Source organism: Pseudonaja textilis, chromosome 17, assembly GCF_049901715.1.
Source record: "Pseudonaja textilis isolate UNSWEBS1 chromosome 17, rPseTex1.2, whole genome shotgun sequence".
NCBI classification, from domain to species: domain Eukaryota; kingdom Metazoa; phylum Chordata; class Lepidosauria; order Squamata; family Elapidae; genus Pseudonaja; species Pseudonaja textilis.
In genome coordinates this window covers 1,929,567-1,955,325 of record NC_142006.1, presented here as the reverse complement: position 1 = coordinate 1,955,325, position 25,759 = coordinate 1,929,567, and the positions used below count along the sequence as shown (strand labels likewise).

Genomic DNA, 25,759 nt, shown 5'->3' with positions numbered 1-25,759 from the left:
CCAGGCTGTGGGCAGAGCGTGCCTGCAATAATGATTTTAACCACTCTGCCACCAGGCCTTCTTAAAATGCTTCCTGATGAAATGCAGAAGGGCTTACCAAGGACTAAGAAACAGCTTGAATATTTATCCCAGACCTAGTTATAGCTCGGTAAGATAGGTGTGAACACTCACTTTTGCTATAAAAATAATTTGTAGAGGAAATACAGACAAAACCACAGGCAATAAATCTTACTTTGAGATCAGAGGTTTATTTCATGAGCAATTTGGAACATGAAAAGCCACCATAACATTTCAGTAAGATAACGCTAACAACCCATTGCAGTGAGGTCCAAGAATAGCAGCTAAATCCAGCGAGGAATAGTTACCTTCAGTGGCCCCTATTTGAGATTTACGCTCTTACTTTATCCCCTTCTTCTGAAGCCCCACCAGTAGTATGTAATCTTACTGGATGGATTTGCCTATTCCAACACTGTCCATCGCCTAATACTCACTTGTAGGTATACGCCAACTCTTCCCTAACCATTTGCCATCTCCTGCTTCCAGTTCCCCTTTTTCTCAATGTCCCAGACATTCGTGATCCAAATGGATCTTATTTTGGATTGTCCAGTAAATATCTCCTTTTTTGCAGTAGTAGTGGGTAGTAACATATGTGAAGCTTGCAAAATCTCATCAGATTACAAATAGTTTGCCATTGTTACAAAATCAGCTCAGCCGGCATTATATTGTTAATTTGAGGCCTTCAATTAAGCAGAGGCCTATACCAGGTTTACGGCCTAGTTGTCGTCCTCTCACACCTTTCATTGCCATCTCAACCTTTGTCAACTTCAGTGTATACTGTATTAGCAGGGAACCCTTGCTTCGCTACAAAACTGTGATCGGGAAAGTTTTCGGAGAGGAAAATAAGGGGGTAGGGAATTTTGCCTCTGCTTACCAGCAACCATTGGTATTCATCTGGCTGGCATCCTGTCAGTGTGTGAGAGTTGAGGGCTGTTTGGAAACTGAAATAGTATTTGCTGTGTGACCAAGGAGACAGCAAGGAGCCTGGGCGTGGCTTAGGTCAACTGCAGTTGGAACAGATTTCTTTTCAGGTGGGGAGAGGAATAGAACTCCTTAGCATCAGAGGAGCGTGTTAATAATAATAAACAAAATACGAATGCTCTGATAGTCATTTCAAAAAATCCTTTCTTTATGAGCATCTAGAAGCCAAGAAGAACATATGGGCCAAATTTCCAGTTTGTAAGCTTTAGGGTTCTGGAAATTTTGGGATGATGCGTGAGTGGTATTTCGCTTTTGTATACCGTATATAGATTCTCAGCCCAAATACTCAAGTAAAGGTCTGAACAACACCGTTTTACGATTTCCTCTACTGGTTGTCCTGTAAAGCCACTGTTTGGCTGGGCCAAGACTGGGTTTTGTGCTGCAACCCACCTGCTTTTTCAATCCCCTTCCAAGGTGCTCCAGAACTGCTGCGTGTTTGTTCCTTGGTCGTCTTGATCTCCTCCCTTCCTCCAACTTGTGGAGAGCTTGCACCAACTCGGCCACAACACTCCCACAGCTTGCAGGGAGAAAGTCGGTGGGGAATCCAGCAGGGAACGTCATGTTGCACGGTTGCCCCCACAATCTGCACATCCTTCCTGTCCTCTGCAACCAGGCATTGGCCGCTTGCCCACCCTCCCCGACATCTGCTGCACACTGCCCAGCTATCTGCGACCTCTCAGCCACCCCGCACCCTCGGGTACTCTCCCTGACCTGCATCTGATCTCATGCACACGCCCCTTGTCCAGCTCTTCACCTGGCAGCGGCCACTTACCTAATCCTGTGAGTTTCCTTGCAAGCAAATATAATGTAAGACTCAGGTCTTAAATTATATTTGCTTGCAAGCAAATAGCAGGATGGTAGATCTCTGAGTGAATCCGTAGCCCCAGAAGGGACCCTCGGCCTCCGCCAGACTGGATTCGGGGGGAGACACCGGACCCCAAATATCAAAGACAGCCGCCCCCGCCGCCCCTCCCCCTCCCGCGCCACCTTCAAGCACGAAGAGAACAAGAATCGCCTCCGCGCAGGCGCCCTCTGGCTCATTGAAAGGGAGGAGGGCGCCGATTGGTCGCCCTGGGGAGGGTGCCGATTGGCAGGAGGACCCCCCTTTGGGCGGTTCCTCCAAAGGAACAGGCGGGGCTTCGGCCGAAAAGCGCGTGAAGCCTCCACTTCCGGAAATTAAACGGGCAGGAAGGGAGCGGCCTGAATCGGCGACCGAGGAGCCCGGATTATGCAGGTTTGCCGCAGGGGATGCTGGGAGTCACAGAGGCCTGGGAGCCAGAGGCCTTTTTGGCGGGCGGCGGGGGGACGCTGGGGGAGCGGGGAGTCCGTGTTCGGCTCCAACATGCCCGGAAGGCCCGTGAGAGGCGGAGGCTTCGGCCTGGGCCTCCCCTGCGGGGAAGGCGTCGCAGCCGTGACCCGCTTCTCTTTCTCTCCCTCAGGAGGACGAAGGAGCCCGTCGTGGGAAGGAAGAAGGCGCCGCCAGAGAGGAGGAGCAGGACAGCGGGCCAGGCGGAAGAGCCCTGCTCGGTCCCGGCGCGGGTTCCCCGGCACACTTAGGGGAAAGGCCGGCAGGCCCCGGGGCTGCAGGACGGATGAGCCCAGGGGAACCCCAGGAAAGTGGACTGCCCGGAGGGCGATGCGGAGAGGAGGACACGGGCGGAGGGTCCCTCGGAGGACACGGGAATCCCCAGAAAATCCAGGTGGGAGATAACAAGTATCAGTGCCCGGAATGCGAAAAATCTTTCAAAAATAATGGCTGCCTTCAGAGCCATCAAAGGATCCACTCGGGAGAGAAAACTTACAAATGCCTCCGGTGTGGAAAGAGCTTCAGTTATTTCGGAAGCCTTTGTAGACATCAAGAGAAACCAAATTGCCTGGAGGGCAGCGGTTCTCTTGGAAGAGCCCGGACGCCTCGAAGGACCCAGGAGGGAGGAAAGGAATATCAGTGCTCGGAATGCGACAAATCCTTCAAAAGTAATGGCTGTCTTCAAAAGCATCTAGGAATCCACTCATTAGAGAAAACTTATAAATGCATGGAGTGTGGAAGGAGCTTCAGTTACTTGGCAAAACTTTGCAAGCATCAAAGGGTCCATTTGATAGCGGAACCGAATAAATGCCTGGAGGGCGGAGAGTCCTTCAGAAGACCTGGGAATCCTCAAACGATCCAGGAGGTAGAAAGGAAATATCAATGCCGAGAATGCGAAAAATCCTTCAGAAGAAAAGACCATCTTGAAAGCCATCTATGGATCCACTTAGGCGACCCACCGTTTAAATGCCTGGAGTGTGGAAAGAACTTCAATCATAGGAGCAACTTTGATCGACATCAAAGAGTCCACTCAGGAGAAAAACCTTATAAATGCCTGGAGTGTGGAAAGAGCTTCAGTCAGAGGAGCGGCCGTGATAGCCATCTAAGAACCCACACAGGAGAAAAACCAAATAAATGCCTGGATTGTGGAAAGAGCTTCAGTGATAGAAGCAACCTTTATAGACATCAAAGGATCCATTTGATAGAGAAACCGAATCAATGCCCGGAGGACGGAGAGTCCTTCAGAAGACCCAGTAATCCCCAAAGGTTCCAGGAGGGAGGAGAGAAATATCAGTGCCTGGAATGTGAAAAATCCTTCAAAAAAAATATTGATCTTGAAAACCATCTAAGAATCCACACAGGAGAAAAACCTTATAAATGCTTTGAGTGTGGAAAGAGTTTCAATCATATTAGCAGCTTATATAAACATGACAGAATCCATTTACAAAAAGAGTACGAATGCTGGGAATGTGAAAAACCCTTCAAAACAATTCAAATTCTTGAGAAACATGAAGGCATTCACTCCAGAAAAAAAAATAAATTCCTGGAGGGTGGAGGGTCTTTTGGAAAACCCAAGAATTCCCAAAGGATCCACGAGAGAGAAAAGAAATATCGCCCAGAATGTGAAAAATCCTTCAAAAAAAATAACTATCATGAAAACCATCTAAGAATCCACCCAGAAGAAAATCCTTATAAATGCCTCAAATGTGGAAAAAGCTTCAGTCAGACAAACAGCCTTTATGCACATCAAAGGATTCACTCAGGAGAGAAACTTTATCATTGCCTGGACTGTGGAAAGAGATTTATGGATAGTGGAACTTTCCGTAAACATCAAAGGTTTCACACAGGAGAAAAACCATATAAATGCCTGGATTGTGGAAAGGGCTACAATTGGAGAGGACACCTTATTATACATCAAAGAGTCCACTTAGGATTGAAAAAGCAAAAACGCCTGGGGTGTAGAAAGAGCTTCAGTGAGAGGAGAAGAGACAGAAGACTCGGGAATCTTCAAAGAATCCATGAGGGAAGAAAAGAAATATCAATGCACAGAATGTTAAAAATCTTTCGAAACAAATAGAGGTCTTGAAAACCATCTAATCATGCAGGAGAGAAACCATTTCAATGTCTGGAGTCTGGAAAGTGCTTCACTCGGAAGAGCAACATTAATAGACTTGAAATGATTCACACTGGTTTTTCCACATAAATGTCTGGAGTGTGGAAAAAGCTTCGATCTGTGAGGAAGGCTTTATAGGCATCAAAGAATCCATATAGGAGAAAAATCATATGCCGTGTTTTTTCAACAATAAGCCCTGGCCTGATTTTTAAGCATGTGGCTAATATCCATACCCAAAAAATGAACCCTAGTGAAGAGGTGGGCATGGCCAACACAGGAGACAGCAAGCCCATGCGAGCCGACTGACTGGCAGCACCACAGCCCAGGTGAATTGATTACCTGTGTAAGCAGCAGGTGAAAGCAGAGGTGAGGGGGGAGACAGCTGAGAGTCAGGCCAGAGCAGTGGCTGGCCGTGAGAGGCTCATCTTCACACGGCGATATAGGGAGAAGATGGAGGCAGAGGTGCAGAAGAGGAGGCAGGCGATCCAGATGCACTGCCTGGACCAAGAGCCAAGCCATTAGTTGGGCTGCAGTCGGCGGCCAGCCAAGGGAGGCTCATCTTCGCATCTCAGCTTGCCTGCAGCCCACACAACACATTGGTATCATCTTCTGGTACTTATTTTGGTGTCCAAAAGAAAATAAGACTGGGTCTTTTTTTTCAGGGAAACATGGTAAAATACCTTGAGCTTACTAAGGATGCAAACCTGTGTCAACATCAAAGAGTCCGCATGGAGAGACCCCCTATAAATGTTGGAATGTGGAATGTGTTTCAATGTGAGAGGAACTCTGTATAGACATCAAATGATTGACACAGGAGAAAAACCATGCCTGGACTGAGGGGAAAGTTTCAGTTCAAACCAGCAGCTTTATTCACATCAAGGAATCCATCTGAGGAAAAACACCTACATCTCTTGAGTGTGAAAAGAACTTTACTGAGTAGACGCCTTCATTGACATGGAAGGGTTCCCATGGGAGAAAATGCTACATATACCTGAGTGTGGAAAGATCTTCAGTCGGATACATGTCTGAGTAATTGAACTGTTCATATATGGGGTCAGTTTTTCAAAGATGCTCTCTGCTCTCTGTTGTGTTTAATTGCAGTATCATTTCGGTTGGGATTTCTCACTTTGTTCATCGAGTTTCAAAATAAGAGTCGCTTCTAGACCCTTTACTTTTCCTTCTAGTACTTTATAGGATTTCTGTTAGATGCATATGTAGTTTGAGTGCTCTGTGGGCATAAGTTCAAACATATGACACGTTGGCAAGTCACCGTAATGTCAGTCTCTTATGTCCATGATTTTTTTTTGTTAAATAATACAAATGTCTAAAAACTTATTTTCCCTGTTGCAAAGTCTCAGTTTGAAATAGTTTACAAAAGTTCTTGACCCTGAAATCACTCGAGTCACCTTGAAAGCAGCCAATCAGGATGTCTTGTGGCCAGTCAGTGAACCTCTGAGCCAGGTCACGAACCTCTTGGATGTACTCGGCAGCTCCTCTCCATCCCTGGCTAATGGTCTTGATGCCATCTCTAGCTTTATGGTTGGCCAGGGGGGTCCTTGAACCGCTTGCGGAGCACGCCATGAAGTTGAATTTTGGGGTGCAGCTCAGAATTTGATAAATCCAATGAAACTCTGAACACGAGGCAGCTGATAAATCAGTCTTTAATTTGGTCAAAGCAAGACTGGGCAACCTTAATCTCCCCCCACTCCCACCCCTTGAACAAGGAGCAAGGAGAGAAAAACAGGCGTGCACACAAAACTTTTTCTTCATATAGTTTTACACACTGCTTGCATAAATCGTAGCTATAGAAACATAGTTTCATATCCATGGTTCATGCAAACCTCATGATTTTCTCGGTGCTCTGGAAAGAATAGAAGTCCGGTGGGAAAAGAAGAATACATTTTCTGGTATATATCCCAGATCTTTGTTAGGTGGTGTTATCTCACATTATGTTACAACAAACATGTCACATTTTGCATTTCACAAGAAGTTACTTTAGCCAGGCTACTTGGCGGTTAGCCTGGAGGCCTTTATCAAATAAAGCATAGGTTACAACGGAGCTCAGCAGCAAGGAATATCCAAAGCTGAGTCAGGTACACTCCGTACAAGCTCTAATCCTTCATCCCAGGATATATTTAAGGGGGAGAGGGGGCAGAGGGAGAAGGCTAGACTGAGCTGAAGGAACAGGATTGATGCATTATTAAACTAAACTAAGGAGATGGAGAGTCAGCCACTCAGAATACAAGAATTCAAAAGGAAAAGGAACCACAGAAAGATAAAAGGACAGGGAAGAAGTGTATTGGCAGGTGATCCATTAACACAGCGTGCTCGCTTCTAGCGTGGGTGGAATTCAAGTCATCAGAACAATTTATAATAAATGTTTTAACTCACTTGTAAAATGCCCAGTCACTGGGAATCAGGTGGCATTGTAAATTAAAGTACTGTTTATTATAATACATAGAAAGAGTCATACAGTGAAGGAATCATTGATGCTGGCAGTAATGATAACCTTACCCGCCTTTCCTTCTGTTGGGGAGAACCAGATCTTGAAGTGTGCGGAGCCAGACAGCCAGGGACATCTGGACTGGGGGTCTTGGTAGGGGAGGCCATTCCCAAGGGAGACCCAGCTGCAAATGGCCACCCCCACTCCAAGAGAAGAGAAAGGGGCCACGCAGAGGTACCCACATGACTACACACCCAGCTCAGGGCAGACCCAGACCCAGAAGGGGCTTCGTGGGGAGGGAAAGGGAGCAGCTCCGGGGAGAGAAGAGGCAGCCAGGGCAGAAAGGGTTCCAGCACTCGAAAACAGAAGGAAATGTCCATTTGTTCCCATCTGTTGCATTTATTCCCACCGGTTGCATTCATCCCCATCTATTGCAGCCTCAGCCCTTTTGGTCTGTCAAAGAGGCTCCCACCTGCAAGCCTCCCCTTTTCTGTCGTTCCCAGAGGAGGCGGTGGGCTTTACCTGGCCAGTGCAAAGGCAGAGTAGGGGGGAGCCAGATGAGGCAGGGGATGTTGGGGGGTGGGAAAACAGGAGGGGCGGCGGAGGAACCACCCCATTGATCCCTGACGTTGCTGTTGGAGCGACCGCCCGAAATAAAACGAAACGGCCCAGCAGCTCGCAATACTCCACTTACGGCAAAGGTAGCTGAGGGGCGGTCTAACTTAGGGAAGTTATATTCCCCCTGGGTTGATTGAAGATGTCTATTCTGATCACTCTGGATCTTTCTCTCCTGCTTTGCTCAGAAGTTCCAGCAATTTGGGATCTTCAACTAAGAGTTCGAGAGCGTCTTCGCCTGCCACTCGCCTCACTTTCTCTCCTTTGGCTGCGAGGATTTCCTCAATGTTCCTAATTCAGAAAGAGAATTGTTTTACGAAAAAGGCAGGAAGCATCAGCTGTGACTGAAGGAAAAGCCTTGCTTTGTGCACATTATAACTGCCTGTAATGTAAAATTGTAAGCAAGAAAACACCCCAGCTAACAATGACTGCACAGGGCATCTTTCACATAGAAAAGACAAGTAGAAACCATCTTTCCTCTTTGTCTTACTTTAAATACGTGAAGGCTATCAATCACATGGATATCATGTTTTATTTATGTATTTTGTCATGCTTTCAGCCTTCATTTGTTGAAATAAACTAGTAATAGCCAACAATAATGGAGTAAAATGGTTTCTGTGGGATTTTACTAACAAGGAATTCTGCTTGGTGCTGTGATGTCTCTCTTGGACAACTCCTCACTCTTCCTCAGAGGCCGGCTCAAGGGGGGAATGAGCTCATTCCTGGCACATCAGGAACTGGGTTAATTAATAACTGAATTGCCGTCTGAAAAAGATTTACGGGAGCTTTGGCTGGGGACAGTTTGCAGGTCAGTGAAGATGAAGAGGAGGAGGTGCTTTCCGTGTTAGATCCAAGAGCATGCAGGACAGAGAAAAGACAAGAGCAAAGGAGATGTGCTAGATTACTTGGGAGAAGGCTCCACCAATATTGATGGGCTGCACTGGAAAGCTATTTATCATGGCAGGCAGAGGGAGGCGTTGTAGATTTGTTTGGATTATAGCTGTGTGTTTGTGCTTCCTGCTTGACTTTATGCCTTGGAGACTCTGAACTTCACTTGCCAAGTGAGCTCTTGTGGATGTACTTTCAGTTTTGCCTGGCGGGTTTGTTTGGTGGACTTACTTGTTGGAGCAACTTTCTATTGTTTTATGGACTATTGGCTCTTGTGGACTAATCTTGGCCTATTTGTGGCTCAATTTATTTGGGACAGTTCTGAGGCTGGGTGAAGGGAACTCCTGAGGAACATTAATGAACTCTCTAAAACACACGTGTGTGCGAGTGAGTGGGGTGGCACAGGTATTCATTTTGCAAGCCAAAATCTGTGGATTATGAATTCTGCTGTGCCCATCATGTTAGCTCTGAACTGTTCCCAGGAACTAATTCCAGCTTCAGCAACTGTAGCATCAAACCTTGAACAAAAAAAGGGAGGGGGAGACAAAGGTCCGCGTGCTCACCTCTTCCCTTCCAAGTCAGAGAACCAGCCCAAGTTATCAGCAATCACATGATGGTTGTTGCACCCCGAGCATTTCACTATCACGACTCCATGATGATAAGCCACCTTGGAAATAGTTTTCGCAGATCGTGTGTTGCATACCTGAAAGAGAAGCCAGGATCCTCTCAGGGATGTTTCTCTGGGATATCCAAGGGCAGGGAATTTGGGGGACGTATAAATTTATTTAGATATGACTTTTATTACATTTGGAGAGCAGCCCAACTCCCAATGACTCTGGGTGGCTTACAAAAGAGAAAAATAAAACAGGAAATAATGTGTACATCTGGGCAAAACACTTATTGTATTAAAAATGAAAAACCTCTGTGGCTCAACCAACAGGCTAATAAGCCAAACCTGGAGCAAAGCCTCCTCTTCAAAGACTTGTGCACATTTGTTGTGTGAGCCATGCAAATCTTGGGGCAATGCCGTTTGAGGGGAGATGTTTGAAGCTCTCCTGGGAGCAACACCTAAGCAATCAGCCATAGCTGCTTTTCCAAATTGCCTTTGCAATTCCAGTCCCTGCCAGGCTCCTGGTGCTAAACAGGCCAGATCTCAACTAACCTTTTCCCAGATCAGATGTTAGTCAGCTGAGCAAACAAACCATCTTCAGGTCAAACCCATCACACTCCTTATCTTCACAAGCAACTAAAGTCTTTTCTGAGCAACAACACAGACTGAGCTGGTTCTTTTTTTTTTTTAACTGTCCAGTGCAGGACTGCAACTCTTGCATTTCCTGGTGGTCTCCCATCCAAGCCCCAATTAAGCCTGTTTGGATTTCCAAATGGCAAGGTTGTCAGATTAAGAGTCATCCGGCTGGAGAAGGTGGCCGATTTTGGGGATGTGTTCATGCAATAAGCATCACGGGCTCGGCTTTGCATGGGCTGCTCAATCTGCCTAGTTTTATGCTAGGTTAAATTGGCTTGCACTGGAGTCTGGATATACAAACCCAGGAGTGTGGAAGCAGGTCGTGTGAACAGGGCTCGGCTCTCGCTGGTTCCTCCTTCAGGTCGTTATATGCGACCTCCCAGTTCATCCCTTCCCTAGCTGATGGCACAGGGCGGAAGTGACGCGCGCAGCCTCGCTCTGTTCCGCCCGCTGCCAAGATGGCGCCCGCGGCTTCCCCCCCTCTCCTCCGTTCCGCCCGCTGCCAAGATGGCGCCCTCGCTTCGCTGCCCTCAACCGCTCCCACCCCTCCAGGAGGGGTAAGGCATCCCGTGCGAACAACCCACCTTACACGTGAACAGCAGCCGGTAGTGCGTCGCCTCCTCCGCCTTTGCGAGCCGGCCCTCCTGTGGCTGCCGCTCCCCGGGTCCCACCGACAAGGCTCGTCGTCGCGAAGCCGCTGCCGGGGACGATGAAGCCGCTGCCCCCGCACCGGCCACCTGCCCAGGCCCCGCGCCCCGACTCCCACGACCGCCGGAGACTTACACCTGCCGAGAAAGCGCCAACGGGGAGGCCGGAGCAGCGCTTGGAAGGCCGCGGCCGCCATCTTTACTGTGGGAGGCGACGCCGCCGCCTTTCCCGGCCTTGAAAGCAACTCCGCTACCGGCCATCAGGGGGCAGCAACGGACGGGGCCATCTGTCGGCCCTCGGGAATATTGCAGCCCAGAGGTGTTCAGTTTTCTTTGCAGGGCAGCTCCCCAGTCTGCCTTCCTGCCAAGCAGGTTGGATACTGTGTTTTATTATGAAATTAGAGCCTCACAACAACCTGTCCAGGTAGGCTGGCCAAGACGCTCTAGAGGTCAGCCTGGGGAATGACAAGAATATTGGGAGTTATATGTCTATGGAGATTCTCAATCGTCGTGGTCATGGTTGTCCCAAAGATGTTTTTTCTTTTCAGAGCTGAAGAAGCTTCTTGGATGAGAAGTGATGAATGTCTTCAAAGAAAAACCAGGAAGTCCAGTTGCTTCTTGGAAAAACATTTTTGTTTTCTAGTATTCTCGTTCAGCAACATCTTCCGTTTTATACCACACAACTCCCTCCACTGAGCACATTACACTCACATTCACAAGTACCAAAGCATGCCAGTGTTAAGAAGGGCTGGATTTCTGGGGCTTTGCCAGTTGTCCAAGCCTTCCTTAATTCCTGGTTGAATTCAGCTGACCTGTCCCCTGGTTTCCCCCTCTCTGGACAATCCTGGCTCCAGCATCCCTTCCTTCTATTCCTGAAGAAGAGATGAGCTAGAAAATTGTTGTCATAAAAATGATGGTCACAGCCATAAAATACAGACCAAGAATTGTTCCGCCTAGTTCTGCCCTGGTCCACCTGCACCTCAAATTCCAGATTCAGAGAAGGACAAGTCGAATGATAAAGTCCTCCTGTTGCAGCCAAAAGTAGAGGTACCCCTCTTTTCCTCAAATAATCTCAATTTGCTGTGAAATTGGATGTAACTGATGCGAATAATTGGCCTTCACCATTAGCTGTAGCATAATCCATTGGGCAGACACTTCGCTTTTGAAGTACAGTTATTCTCTTCTCTTCTGTTCTATTCTTATTCTATTCTCACTTCAATCCTCCCTCGTGTTAATTAAAAAGATACTCATTTGGTCTTTTTAGTTGCCAGAAAAAAGGAATGGGGGAAAACAAAGCATTCTTGAAATGTCTAGATAATCGGTTTTTGACATTCTCCCAAGTTGCTTTCAGCGTTGACATCCAATCAGTCAGGCTGCACTAGGTGCCTGATCAACCTAACCACGGTCCTGAAACTGGGGATCAGAGCGAAAAAGCTGACCGACCCGATCTGGCTTGAACAAGTAGATGGCTCCCTGTTGGGAGAAGCCTATGCCACTCACTTAAAGGAACCAGTGAGACTAGAGCCAGTGGATCACTGGGAAACCATTCGATTCGTAGTGGCTCCCAAAATGACAGGCGGGGCTTTCCTGGCTAGGCAAGTGGGGCCCATTATTTTGAACCACTGACGTCTATGGTACAGAAGATGCTGTGAAGCCTAAAATAATAATAGTTTAAGCTAAATAAAGAGCTTACTGAGGACCTTTGCAATTGGCGTCTTTCTAGGAAATCGAGGATGACACTATCACAAGTCCAACTCAATGAGATTCCAAAATACCAAGGAGATTTCTCTGTGACCTCAAATGGGGCTTATGATCCAAACCATCCAAGCATCCCGGACCGGCTGGCCACCCTGAAAAATACACAAGCATTGGCAAACAGTGTCCGGCTGGGACCCTTTGTCTAGCCCTCCCATTACTGCTGTTCCTTCTCCTTTTTTCCTTTCCGTTGCATTTTCCCCAGAGAGAACATATGGTAGATTTCAGGCCCCTTTCGGTGGCCGCTGGCAGTTAAAAAGCTTCTGTTGAATGCGTTTGCCACTCCCGGCAGCTGTAGACAGAAACCTCACAAATGCCTCGAGTGTGGAGAAAGAGGTTCACTGAGAGAAGCCTTTATAGACATCAAAAGATCCACACAGGAGAGAAACCTTATAAATGCCTGGAGTGTGGAAAGAGCCAGGCGGTTGGAAAACCTTTCTACACATCAAAAGATCCACTGGAGAGAGAAACGGAATAAATGTCTGAAAAGAGTATGGAAGAGAGCTTCAAGCATGAGGTGAAACCACATAGACATCAAAAGGTCCATTTGAATAAATTCCTGGGGGCGGAGAGTCCTTCAGAAGACCCGGGACCCCAGAAGGATACAGGAGGGAGGAAAGAGATTTCAGTGCCCGGAATGTGAAAAAATCCTTCACAAAACAAATGGAAATCTTAAAATGCATCTAAGCATCCACTCAAGAGATCAATCAATTAAATGCCAGGAGTGTGGAAAAAGCTTCAATCATAGAAGCAGCTTTGATACTATGATGCCAGTCTCTTTTTTTGTTCATTTTTTTTGTTAAATAATAAAAATGTCTAAAAACTTATTTTCCCTGTTGCAAAGTGTTAGTTTGAAATAGTTTACAAAAGTTCTTGACCCTGAAATCACTCGACTCACCTTGGAAGCAGCCAACCAGGATGTCTTGTGGCCAGTCAGTGAACCTCTGAGCCACGTCACGAACCTCTTGGATGTACTCGGCTGCTCCTCTCCATCCCTGGCTAATGGTCTTGATGCCATCTCTAGCTTTATGGTTGGCCAGGGGGTCCTTGAACCACTTGCAGAGCACGCCATGAAGCGGTTGAATTTTCTCAGCTCCACGGTATTATCGTTGTGGGCAGTGACTCTCCACTGTGAAGTGGCGCCTTCTAGGGCCATGGTGACACATCTCACTTTGGTACCCTGCGTGGTTCTTTCTGGACCGCACTCCTATATGTAGTTCCAAATCTGGGCCAAGAAGAACCCCCGTTACTGTGGGATGCCTGTTAAATTTCATGCCCACCAGTGGTGTCGTATGAATCCTCCTCCTCACTGGTCCTAAATCCACATGGAGGTGGGGGGAGAAACCATAGAAATGCCTTGTCTGCAGAAATAGCTTTACTGTTAGTGGATGCCTCCGTCGACATCAAAGGATTCACGTGGGAGGAAAACCATAAACATGCCTGAGAGTGGAAGGTCCTTCGGTCACAATGGACACACTGATATAATAGCGTTTAGGCTTATATTCTGCCCCATAGCACTTTACCTCACTGTGGGAGGTTTAGAAAGCGTTACAGGTGATCCACGACATCACCACAACCCCCAAATTTCTGTTAAGTGAGACATTTTGTTAAGTGAGTTTTGCCCCATTTTACAAACATTCCTGCCACAAATGTATCACTGAAGTTGATAAGTGAGTAATCTTGTTGTTAAGCGAATCTGGTTCCCCCACTGACGTTGCTTGTCAGGTCTCCAAAGGGGATCACGTATACCCCGGGACACAGCCATGGTCATAAGTATGAGTCAGTTGCAAAGTGCCTGCATTTTCTTCATAGGTTGATGGGTATGCTACAAAGGTCGGAACTAAAAAACGGTCCCAAGTCACTTTTTTCAGTGCCGTTATAACTTTGAATGGCTATGTGAGCACTGGACTTTTCCCCTTCAACTGAAAAAAATGAACTTCTGAAAAGTATGTATTTCAAAAGGAAATCTTTATTGAAAGATGATTCCAGCACTATTCAAAGCAGAATCTAAGGCTTGCAGGCATACAGTAGTAGATAAGGGAGTTAGGACCCCTCCCCTTATTTACATGTGGATTCGTCAAACCAAGAACCAACATGTTAATTCCCTCTCCCCTTCTCTGGGAACATATTCCAGGGAGTGTCTTCCAGAGCTGGAATTTTTATGGTCCCTTCTGTTCTTGCTATCTATCCAAGAGGTGACAAGTTTCTGGACATCTGGCTCCAGTTCTCCAGTTGTATATCACGTGTAGGTTATACAGATTCAATATAAGATTTAATATATTCAGGTTACATCAAAAGGATTACTTGTACCCAACTCCCCCCTCCCTTCTTCCATAGAAGAATGGCACATACACGGATCTGACAGTTTATTAAGTAAACTATTGTAAGTTGAGGACTACCTCTATTTGCATATTGCCTTGGACAATTCTCTCTTTACCATCCTCAGAAGGATGGGAAGTTGAATCAGCCTTGAATTGTATTAGGCTCGAACTCCAGGCTGTGGGCAGAGCGTGCCTGCAATAATGATTTTAACCACTCTGCCACCAGGCCTTCTTAAAATGCTTCCTGATGAAATGCAGAAGGGCTTACCAAGGACTAAGAAACAGCTTGAATATTTATCCCAGACCTAGTTATAGCTCGGTAAGATAGGTGTGAACACTCACTTTTGCTATAAAAATAATTTGTAGAGGAAATACAGACAAAACCACAGGCAATAAATCTTACTTTGAGATCAGAGGTTTATTTCATGAGCAATTTGGAACATGAAAAGCCACCATAACATTTCAGTAAGATAACGCTAACAACCCATTGCAGTGAGGTCCAAGAATAGCAGCTAAGTCCAGCGAGGAATAGTTACCTTCAGTGGCCCCTATTTGAGATTTACGCTCTTACTTTATCCCCTTCTTCTGAAGCCCCACCAGTAGTATGTAATCTTACTGGATGGATTTGCCTATTCCAACACTGTCCATCGCCTAATACCCACTTGTAGGTATACGCCAACTCTTCCCCAACCATTTGCCATCTCCTGCTTCCAGTTCCCCTTTTTCTCAATGTCCCAGACATTCGTGATCCAAATGGCTCTTATTTTGGATTGTCCAGTAAATATCTCCTTTTTTGCAGTAGTAGTGGGTAGTAACATATGTGAAGCTTGCAAAATCTCATGAGATTACAAATAGTTTGCCATGGTTACAAAATCAGCTCAGCCGGCATTATATTGTTAATTTGAGGCCTTCAATTAAGCAGAGGCCTATACCAGGTTTAGGGCCTAGTTGTCGTCCTCTCACACCTTTCATTGCCATCTCAACCTTTGTCAACTTCAGTGTATACTGTATTAGCAGGGAACCCTTGCTTTGCTACAAAACTGTGATCGGGAAAGTTTTCGGAGAGGAAAATAAGGGGGTAGGAAATTTTGCCTCTGCTTACCAGCAACCATTGGTATTCGTCTGGCTGGCATCCTGTCAGTGTGTGAGAGTTGAGGGCTGTTTGGAAACTGAAATAGTATTTGCTGTGTGACCAAGGAGACAGCAAGGAGCCTGGGCGTGGCTTAGGTCAACTGCAGTTGGAACAGATTTCTTTTCAGGTGGGGAGAGGAATAGAACTCCTTAGCATCAGAGGAGCGTGTTAATAATAATAAACAAAATACGAATGCTCTGATAGTCATTTCAAAAAATCCTTTCTTTATGAGCATCTAGAAGCCAAGAAGAACATATGGGCCAAATTTCCAGTTTGTAAGCTTTAGGGTTCTGGAAATTTTGGAATGATGCGTGAGTGGTATTTCGCTTTTGTATACTGTATATAGATTCTCAGCCCAAATACTCAAGTAAAGGTCTGAACAACACCGTTTTACGATTTCCTCTACTGGTTGTCCTGTAAAGCCATTGTTTGGCTGGGCCAAGACTGGGTTTTGTGCTGCAACCCACCTGCTTTTTCAATCCCCTTCCAAGGTGCTCCAGAACTGCTGCGTGTTTGTTCCTTGGTCTTCTTGATCTCCTCCCTTCCTCCAACTTGTGGAGAGCTTGCACCAACTCGGCCACAACACTCCCACAGCTTGCAGGGAGAAAGTCGGTGGGGAATCCAGCAGGGAACGTCATGTTGCACGGTTGCCCCCCCAATCTGCGCATCCTTCCTGTCCTCTGCAAGCAGGCATTGGCCGCTTGCCCACCCTCCCCGACATCTGCTGCACACTGCCCAGCTATCTGCGACCTCTCAGCCACCCCGCACCCTCGGGTACTCTCCCTGACCTGCATCTGATCTCATGCACACGCCCCTTGTCCAGCTCTTCACCTGGCAGCGGCCACTTACCTAATCCTGTGAGTTTCCTTGCAAGCAAATATAATGTAAGACTCAGGTCTTAAATTATATTTGCTGCAAGCAAATAGCAGGATGGTAGATCTCTGAGTGAATCCGTAGCCCCAGAAGGGACCCTCGGCCTCCGCCAGACTGGATTCGGGGGGGACACCGGACCCCAAATATCAAAGACAGCCGCCCCCCGCCGCCCCCTCCCGCGCCACCTTCAAGCACGAAGAGAACAAGAATCGCCTCCGCGCAGGCGCCCTCTGGCTCATTGAAAGGGAGGAGGGCGCCGATTGGTCGCCCTGGCGAGGGTGCCGATTAGGCAGGAGGACCCCCTTTGGGCGGTTCCTCCAAAGGAACAGGCGGGGCTTCGGCTGAAAAGCGCGTGAAGCCTCCACTTCCGGAAATTAAACGGGCAGGAAGGGAGCGGCCTGAATCGGCGACCGAGGAGCCCGGATTATGCAGGTTTGCCGCAGGGGATGCTGGGAGTCACAGAGGCCTTTGGGGTGGGGGGCGGACGCTGGGGGAGCGGGGAGTCCATGTTCGGCTCCAACATGCCCGGAAGGCCCGTGAGAGGCGGAGGCGTCGGCCTGGGCCTCCCCTGCGGGGAAGGCGACGCAGCCGTGACCCGCTTCTCTTTCTCCCCTCAGGAGGACGGAGGAGCCCGTCGGGGGACGGAAGAAGGCGCCGCCAGAGAGGAGGAGCAGGACAGCGGGCCAGGCGGAAGAGCCCTGCTCGGTCCCGGCGCGGGTTCCCCGGCACACTTAGGGGAAAGGCCGGCAGGCCCCGGGGCTGCAGGACGGATGAGCCCAGGAACCCCAGGAAAGTGGACTGCCCGGAGGGCGATGCAGAGAGGAGGACACGGGCGGAGGGTCCCTCGGAGGACACGGGAATCCCCAGAAAATCAGGTGGGAGATAACAAGTATCAGTGCCCGGAATGCGAAAAATCTTTCAAAAATAATGGCTGCCTTCAGAGCCATCAAAGGATCCACTCGGGAGAGAAAACTTACAAATGCCTCCGGTGTGGAAAGAGCTTCAGTTATTTCGGAAGCCTTTGTAGACATCAAGAGAAACCAAATTGCCTGGAGGGCAGAGGTTCTCTTGGAAGAGCCCGGACGCCTCGAAGGACCCAGGAGGGAGGAAAGGAATATCAGTGCTCGGAATGCGACAAATCCTTCAAAAGTAATGGCTGTCTTCAAAAGCATCTAGGAATCCACTCATTAGAGAAAACTTATAAATGCATGGAGTGTGGAAGGAGCTTCAGTTACTTGGCAAACCTTTGTAAGCATCAAAGGGTCCATTTGATAACGGAACCGAATAAATGCCTGGAGGGCGGAGAGTCCTTCAGAAGACCTGGGAATCCCCAAACGATCCAGGAGGTAGAAAGGAAATATCAATGCCGAGAATGCGAAAAATCCTTCAGAAGAAAAGACCATCTTGAAAGCCATCTATGGATCCACTTAGGCGACCCACCGTTTAAATGCCTGGAGTGTGGAAAGAACTTCAATCATAGGAGCAACTTCGATCGACATCAAAGAGTCCACTCAGGAGAAAAACCTTATAAATGCCTGGAGTGTGGAAAGAGCTTCAGTCAGAGGAGCGGCCGTGATAGCCATCTAAGAACCCACACAGGAGAAAAACCAAATAAATGCCTAGATTGTGGAAAGAGCTTCAGTGATAGAAGCAACCTTTATAGACATCAAAGGATCCATTTGATAGAGAAACCGAATCAATGCCCGGAGGACGGAGAGTCCTTCGGAAGACCCAGTAATCCCCAAAGGTTCCAGGAGGGAGGAGAGAAATATCAGTGCCTGGAATGTGAAAAATCCTTCAAAAAAAATATTGATCTTGAAAACCATCTAAGAATCCACACAGGAGAAAAACCTTATAAATGCTTTGAGTGTGGAAAGAGTTTCAATCATATTAGCAGCTTATATAAACATGACAGAATCCATTTACAAAAAGAGTACGAATGCTGGGAATGTGAAAAATCCTTCAAAAAAAATAACTATCATGAAAACCATCTAAGAATCTACCCAGAAGAAAATCCTTATAAATGCCTCAAATGTGGAAAGAGCTTCAGTCAGACAAACAGCCTTTATGTACATCAAAGGATTCACTCAGGAGAGAAACTGTATCAATGCCTGGACTGTGGAAAGAGATTTATTGATAGTGGAACCTTCCGTAAACATCAAAGGTTTCACACAGGAGAAAAACCATATAAATGCCTGGATTGTGGAAAGGGCTACAATTGGAGAGGACACCTTATTATACATCAAAGAGTCCACTTAGGATTGAAAAAGCAAAAACGCCTGGGGTGTAGAAAGAGCTTCAGTGAGAGGAGAAGAGACAGAAGACCCAGGAATCTTCAAAGAATCCATGAGGGAGAAAAGAAATATCAATGCAGAGAATGTAAAAAATCTTTTTAAACAAATAGAGGTCTTGAAAACCATCTAATCATACAGGAGAGAATATGCAACATTAATAGACATGAAATGATTCACACTGCTTTTTCCACATAAATGTCTGGAGTGTGGAAAAAGCTTTGATCTGTGAGGAAGGCTTTATAGGCATCAAAGAATCCATATAGGAGAAAAATCATATGCCATGTTTTTTCAACAATAAGCCCTGGCCTGATTTTTAAGCGTGTGGCTAATTTCCATACCCAAAAAATGAACCCTAGTGAGGAGGTGGGCATGGCCAACACAGGAGACAGCAAGCCCATGCGAGCCAACTGTCTGGCAGCACCACACCCCACACAACACAGGTGAGTTGATCACCTGTGCAAGCAGCAGGTGAAAGCAGAGGCAAGGGGGGAGACAGCTGAGAGTCAGGCCAGAGCAGTGGCTGGCCGTGAGAGGCTCATCTTCACACGGTGATATAGGGAGAAGATGGAGGCAGAGGTGCAAAAGGGGAGGAAGGCGATCCAGATGCACTGCCTGGACTAAGAGCCAAACCATTAGTTGGGCTGCAGTCGGCGGCCAGCCAAGGGAGGCTCATCTTCGCATCTCAGCTTGCCTGCAGCCCACACAACACATTGGTATCATCTTCTGGTACTTATTTTGGTGTTCAAAAGAAAATAAGATTGGGTCTTTTTCTCAGGGAAACATGGTAAAATACCTTGAGCTTACTAAGGATGCAAACCTATGTCAACATCAAAGAGTCCACATGGAGAGACCCCCTATAAATGTTGGAATGTGGAATGTGTTTCAATGTGAGAGGAACTCTGTATAGACATCAAATGATTGACACAGGAGAAAAACCATGCCTGGACTGAGGGGTGTGTTTCAGTTCAAACCAGCAGCTTTATTCACATCAAGGAATCCATCTGAGGAAAAACACCTATATCTCTTTGAGTGTGAAAAGAACTTTACTGAGTAGACGCCTTCATTGACATCGAAGGGTTCCCATGGGGGGAAATGCTACATATACCTGAGTGTGGAAAGATCTTCAGTCGGATGCATGTCTGAGTAATTGAACTGTTCATATATGGGGTCAGTTTTTCAAAGATGCTCTTTGCTCTCTGTTGTGTTTAATTGCAGTATCATTTTGGTTGGGATTTCTCACTTCATCGAGTTTCAAAATAAGAGTTGCTTCTAGACCCTTTACTTTTCCTTCTAGTACTTTATAGGATTTATATTAGATGCATATGTAGTTTGAGTGCTCTGTGGGCATAAGTTCAAACATATGACACGTTGGCAAGTCACCGTAATGTCAGTCTCTTATGTTCATGATTTTTTTTGTTAAATAATTAAAATGTCTAAAAACTTATTTTCCCTGTTGCAAAGTCTCAGTTTGAAATAGTTTACAAAGTTCTTGACCCTGAAATCACTCGACTCACCTTGGAAGCAGCCAACCAGGATGTCTTGTGGCCAGTCAGTGAACCTGCAAGCCAGGTCACGAACCTCTTGGATGTACTCGGCAGCTCCTCTCCATCCCTGGCTAATGGTCTTGATGCTATCTCTAGCTTTATGGTTGGCCAGGGGGTCCTTGAACCGCTTGCAGAGCACGCCATGAAGCGTTAAATTTTCTCAACTCCACGGTATTGTGGGCAGTGACTCCCCAGTGTGAAGTGGCCCCTTCTAGAGCCATGGTGACACATCTCACTTTGGCACCTCCATGGTTCTACATGTAGCTCCAAACCTGAGCCAAGAAGAACCCCAGTTACTGTGGGGTCCGTTTTAAATTTAATGCCCACCAGTGGTGTCATATGAGCCCTCCTCACCGGTGCTAACCCTGCAAGGGTGGCAGGTTGAGCTGCCCCCTCTGGTACTGGGGCCACGCAGGTTGCTGCTGCTGTGAGGCTGGCCATGGTCCTGTGCTCGTGGCAGATGTGGCTGCCCAATCAGCCACTGTGGCTGGAGGAGGAATCTTATGTTTTCCACTCAAGAAGACAAAGCTATTTCCTTCATTTTCCACCCCTCTTCCATGACCAATCCAAATCCAGCCAACGCGATGCAGAGATGTTTTGTGGTGTTTGGGCTGGTAAATTTCCACACTCGGAATAAACGGCCTTGAAGATGCCTTGCACAAACTGATTCTATGTTGATCTGTTCTTCCTCAGCTGTCATTTCTCCCTAATTCCCACAATAGTTTATTGCCCATTTGTCCCCCTGCCCCCTAGTCCTTTGATGGCAGGACACTAGAGAGGTGCCAAGCCAAAGATGATGGAGCTGACAGGGTCCTTGGAAAAGGAGGAGAGGCAAGAAAGGAGAAATGGGATTTGGGAGTGTGATGGAACAGCTGGGGGGGAGGGGCAACTGACCCAACCCTGCTTTTTACTGCAATATAGTTTGAAGTTATCCTTCAGGACAGTTTTATATACTGCCCCAAAACTCAAGCACCTTAAAAGTAGGCCAAAACAGTCCCTCCCCCGCAAATGCTTTCCGTTTACAGAAGGACCACCAAACGCTCAGAAGGCTGGAGTGTGAAAGGAATATAGCAATAGCACTTAGACTTATATACCGATTCACAGTGCTTTACAGCCCTCTCCAAGTGGTTTACAGAGTCAGCCTCTTGCCCCCAACAATCTGGGTCCTCATTTGACCCACCTCGGAAGGATAGAAGGCTGAATCAACCTTGAGCTTGGTGGGATTTGAACTGCCAAATTGTAGGCAGCTGGCTGCAGAAGTAGCTTGCAATACTGCACTCTAACCACTGCGCCACAGACAGGCTCTTAATATGTTAGGTTTTTGGGTGCAGCTCAGAATTTGATAAATCCAATGAAACTCTGAACACAAGGCAGCTGATAAATCAGTCTTTAATTTGGTCAAAGCAAGACTGGGCAACCTTAATCTCCCCCCACTCCCACCCCTTGAACAAGGAGCAAGGAGAGAAAAACGGGCGTGCACACAAAACTTTTTCTTCATATAGTTTTACACACTGCTTGCATAAATCGTAGCTATAGTAGCATAGTTTCATATCCATGGTTCATGCAAACCTCATGATTTTCTCGGCGCTCTGAAAAGAATAGAAGTCCGGTGAGAAAAGAAGAATACATTTTCTGGTATGTATCCCAGATCTTTGTTAGGCGGTGTTATCTCACATTATGTTACAACAAACATGTCACATTTTGCATTTCACAAGAAGTTACTTTAGCCAGGCTACTTGGCGGTTAGCCTGGAGGCCTTTATCAAATAAAGCATAGGTTACAACGGAGCTCAGCAGCAAGGAATATCAAAAGCTGAGTCAGGTACACTCCGTACAAGCTCTAATCCATCATCCCAGGATATATTTAAGCGGGGGTGGGGGAGAGGGGGCAGAGGGAGAAGGCTAGACTGAGCTGAAGGAACAGGATGGATGCATTATTAAACTAAACTAAGGGGAGATGGAGAGTCAGCCACTCAGAATACAAGAATTCAAAAGGAAGGGGAACCACAGAAAGATACAAGGACAGGGAAGAGGTGTATTGGCAGGTGATCCATTAACACAGCGTGCTCGCTTCTAGCGTGGATGGAATTCAAAAGTCATCAGAACAATTTATAATAAATGTTTTAACTCACTTGTAAAATGCCCAGTCACTGGGAATCAGGTGGCATTGTAAATTAAAGTACTGTTTATTATAATACATAGATTCATATAATGAAGGAATCACTGATGCTGGCAGTAATGATAACCTTACCCGCCTTTCCTTCTGTTGGGGAGAGAACCGGATCTCGAAGCGTGCGGAGCCAGACAGCCAGGGGCATCTGGACTGGGGGTCTTGGTAGGGGAGGCCATTCCCAAGGGAGACCCAGCTGCAAACGGCCACCCCCCACTCCAAGAGAAGAGAAAGGGGCCACGCAGAGGTACCCGCGTGGCTGCACGCCCAGCTCAGGGCAGACCCAGACCCAGAAGGGGCTTCGTGGGGAGGGAAAGGGAGCAGCTCCGGGGAGAGAAGAGGCAGCCGGGGCAGAAAGGGTTCCAGCACTCGAAAACAGAAGGAAATGTCCATTTGTTCCCATCTGTTGCATTTATTCCCACCGGTTGCATTCATCCCCATCTATTGCAGCCTCAGCCCTTTTGGTCTGTCAAAGAGGCTCCCACCTGCAAGCCTCCCCTTTTCTGTCGTTCCCTGAGGAGGCGGTGGGCTTTACCTGGCCAGTGCAAAGGCAGAGTAGGGGGGAGCCAGATGAGGCAGGGGATGTTGGGGGGTGGGAAAACAGGAGGGGCGGCGGAGGAACCACCCCATTGATCCCTGACGTTGCTGTTGGAGCGACTGCCCGAAATAAAACGAAACGGCCCAGCAGCTCGCAGTACTCCACTTACGGCGAAGGCAGCTGAGGGGCGGAGCCAAAGTGGGGTGGGGGGGAGCCCAGACGGGAGCAAAAAGACGACGAACGACGATGCTGCAACGAGCGAGGGGCGGGGTCACACAGAGGCCCGGCCAATGGGATGGCATCGGAGGCGTTGGGGAGGGATTCCTTCACCAGACCAGGCGGAGCTTAGCAAAAAAGAAAAAAAAAAGGGCGGGAAACGTTGAGGGAAAGAAGTTCGAGGCTGGATGAGGCTGGACTGCGGGCCTCTCCCTCAGAAGAGAACTCAGGAGTAGTGGGGAAAGGGGCAGGATAGAGAAGGGAGTGGGAGGAAAGCAGGCTTGGGACTCCCCTCAGGGCAAGGGGATGAACCTTTGACGGCCCTTCCCTCCCCCTTGCTCTCTTTAGGAGGATGGACATGTCAGAAGGAAGGAAGGAAGTGCTGCCTGAGACGAGAGGGAAATCACATAATGTCTGGAGTGTGGAAAGCATTTGTCTTTCAGGAAACTTTTATAGGCATGAAATAATTCACACAGAAGAAAAACTATATGAATGTCTGGAATGTGGAAAGAGGGTGCAAACCTCCGTGACCCTCAAAGAATTCACACAAGAGAAAAAACACATAAATTCCTTGAGTGTGGAAAGAATTTTACTGTGAACATCAAAGAATTCACACAGGAGAAAAACTGCATAAATGCCTGCAATGTGGAAAGAGCTTCAGTCTGAAGGGAAACCTTCATAGACATCGAAGACTCCATTTACAAAAACCGTACCAATGCAGGGAATGTGAAAAGTCCTTCAAAAAAATTCAAATCCTTGAAAAACATCTAAGAATCCACAAACCATATATATATACACACATATATATATATATATGGATCTTTGGTTGTTCGGGTTTTCTCCCGCGTAAGATTATAAGATCCAATGGCTCCCTAGGACACACCATCTACCAGAAGAAAACACACACTAACCGCTATCTACATGCACTCTCACACCACCACCCAGCACAGATCAATTCCGTAGCCAAGACACTCATCTCCAGAACAAAATGCTTAGCCGATGAACAACACCAAAAAACCGAACTACACACTCTCACCAACGTACTTACAGCCAATGGATTCCAAAGAAAGAAGATTACCCACCTAATCCAAAAAGAAACCCCAACCAAAATCCAAGACAGAGAACAAGAAAACGGCAAAGCCCTCCTCCCATATATAAAAGGCACTACAGACAAAATCAGCAAGATCCTCCAAAAACACAACATCAAAACAGCATTCTGCACAAACAGAAAAATATCCACCATCCTAAGAAACCCCAAAGACAAAATCGAATTAGAAAACCAAGGAGTATCACGAAATCCCCTGCACTGCCTGCCCTACCACATACATTGGACAAACTAACAGAAGAATAAATGCACGCATTGAAGAACATAAGAACTCAATCAAAAAGAAGAAACGACCTCTTCCCTGGTCCAACACCTCAAAGCCACAGGACATGAAATTGATTTTAAAAATACCAGAACTATCGCCAAAACCGAACACTTCAACAGCAGAATAATCAGAGAAGCCATAGAGATAGAAAAACGCCCACACAGCATGAACAAACGAGATGACACCTCCCGCCTTCCAGCCATTTGGAAACCCGCCCTCATGAACAGACAGTACCTAACATGAAGAAGGACACCAGACCCACACCCATGAGAGCCACACAAGATGCCACCACCACACTTCCATGTAGAAACAGACTCTCACCCACTCAGAAGATGAGACACGACCATGGACCAGAAGCTGCACTACAGCTGCATCACTACCCACTTCAAACCCCTCCGAGCCATACATGAAGCAAACCGACACCCACTATGAAGATGCAACAGGACCACGAACTAGAAGCCAAACAGCAAGATCACAACTCACCAGCTCAAATCCCCAGCAACTAAGACTAACCGGAGCACAGCCAAGCCCCCACCTGAACAGAACACGCTCCAACCAATCAGAACACGGCTAACCCCCAACCAATCAGAACACAACCAAACCCCCTACCAATGAGAACACACCCCACCCAATCAGAACACAGCCAAGCCCCACCCAATCAAGTCCCACCCCCACTGGCAGTTAAAAGGAGGAAGCAGCTGCAATCTCACATTACTCTGAAAAGCACAGAGCCGGAGACAGAAGCCTGAAGATGATGAATGAGACTTCATCGAAACGTTGCCTAGATACTTCGAATCTTACGCGGGAGAAAACCCGAACAACCAAAGATCCACATATAAATACCCACGAGAACCTCAGAAAACATATATATATATATATATATATATGCGCCAGGAGCGCGGAAAAATCTTCAGTCAAAGAGAACACTTGATAATCATCTAAGAATCCACACAGGAGAAAAACCCTACAAATGCCTTGAGTGTGGAAAGAGCTTTACTGAGGGTGCAAACCTCCGTGGACATCAAATAATTCACACAGGAGAAAAATCACATAAATGTCTGCAGTGTGGAAAGAGCTTCAGTCAGAGAGGAAACCTTGACGGACATCAAAGAATCCACATAGGAGAAAAACCCTACAAATGCCTTAAGTGTGGAAAGAGCTTTACTGAGGGTGCAAACCTCCATGAACATCAAATGATTTACATAGGAGAAAAACCACATAAATGCCTTGAATGTGGAAAATGTTTCAATA

General features: G+C 47.1%; 3 protein-coding genes across 3 annotated transcripts; 2 read left to right on the top strand and 1 right to left on the bottom strand.

The window, feature by feature from the left end:
- Window positions 1–2,630: 2,630 nt before the first annotated feature.
- On the top strand, window positions 2,631–5,792 carry LOC148124513 (uncharacterized). The gene has a single exon (XM_087914411.1). It carries the CDS (start codon window positions 2,631–2,633, stop codon window positions 4,419–4,421), a length of 1,791 nt encoding a protein of 596 aa, XP_087770537.1. The 3' UTR covers window positions 4,422–5,792.
- Window positions 5,793–6,027: 235 nt separating this feature from the next.
- On the bottom strand, window positions 6,028–13,207 carry LOC148124512 (uncharacterized). Its single transcript, XM_087914724.1, has 5 exons — window positions 12,950–13,207; window positions 11,697–11,769; window positions 10,234–10,427; window positions 8,967–9,106; window positions 6,028–7,806 (listed from the first exon to the last, which is right to left on the bottom strand). The coding sequence occupies exons 1-5, from the start codon at window positions 13,205–13,207 to the stop codon at window positions 7,671–7,673; spliced, it is 801 nt and encodes a 266-aa protein (XP_087770850.1). The 3' UTR covers window positions 6,028–7,670.
- Window positions 13,208–16,734: 3,527 nt separating this feature from the next.
- LOC113448443 (uncharacterized) lies at window positions 16,735–20,115 on the top strand. Its single transcript, XM_026719133.2, has 2 exons — window positions 16,735–16,809; window positions 16,995–20,115. Exons 1-2 carry the CDS (start codon window positions 16,804–16,806, stop codon window positions 18,771–18,773), a joined length of 1,785 nt encoding a protein of 594 aa, XP_026574918.2. The 5' UTR covers window positions 16,735–16,803; the 3' UTR covers window positions 18,774–20,115.
- The last annotated feature ends 5,644 nt before the right edge of the window (window positions 20,116–25,759 follow it).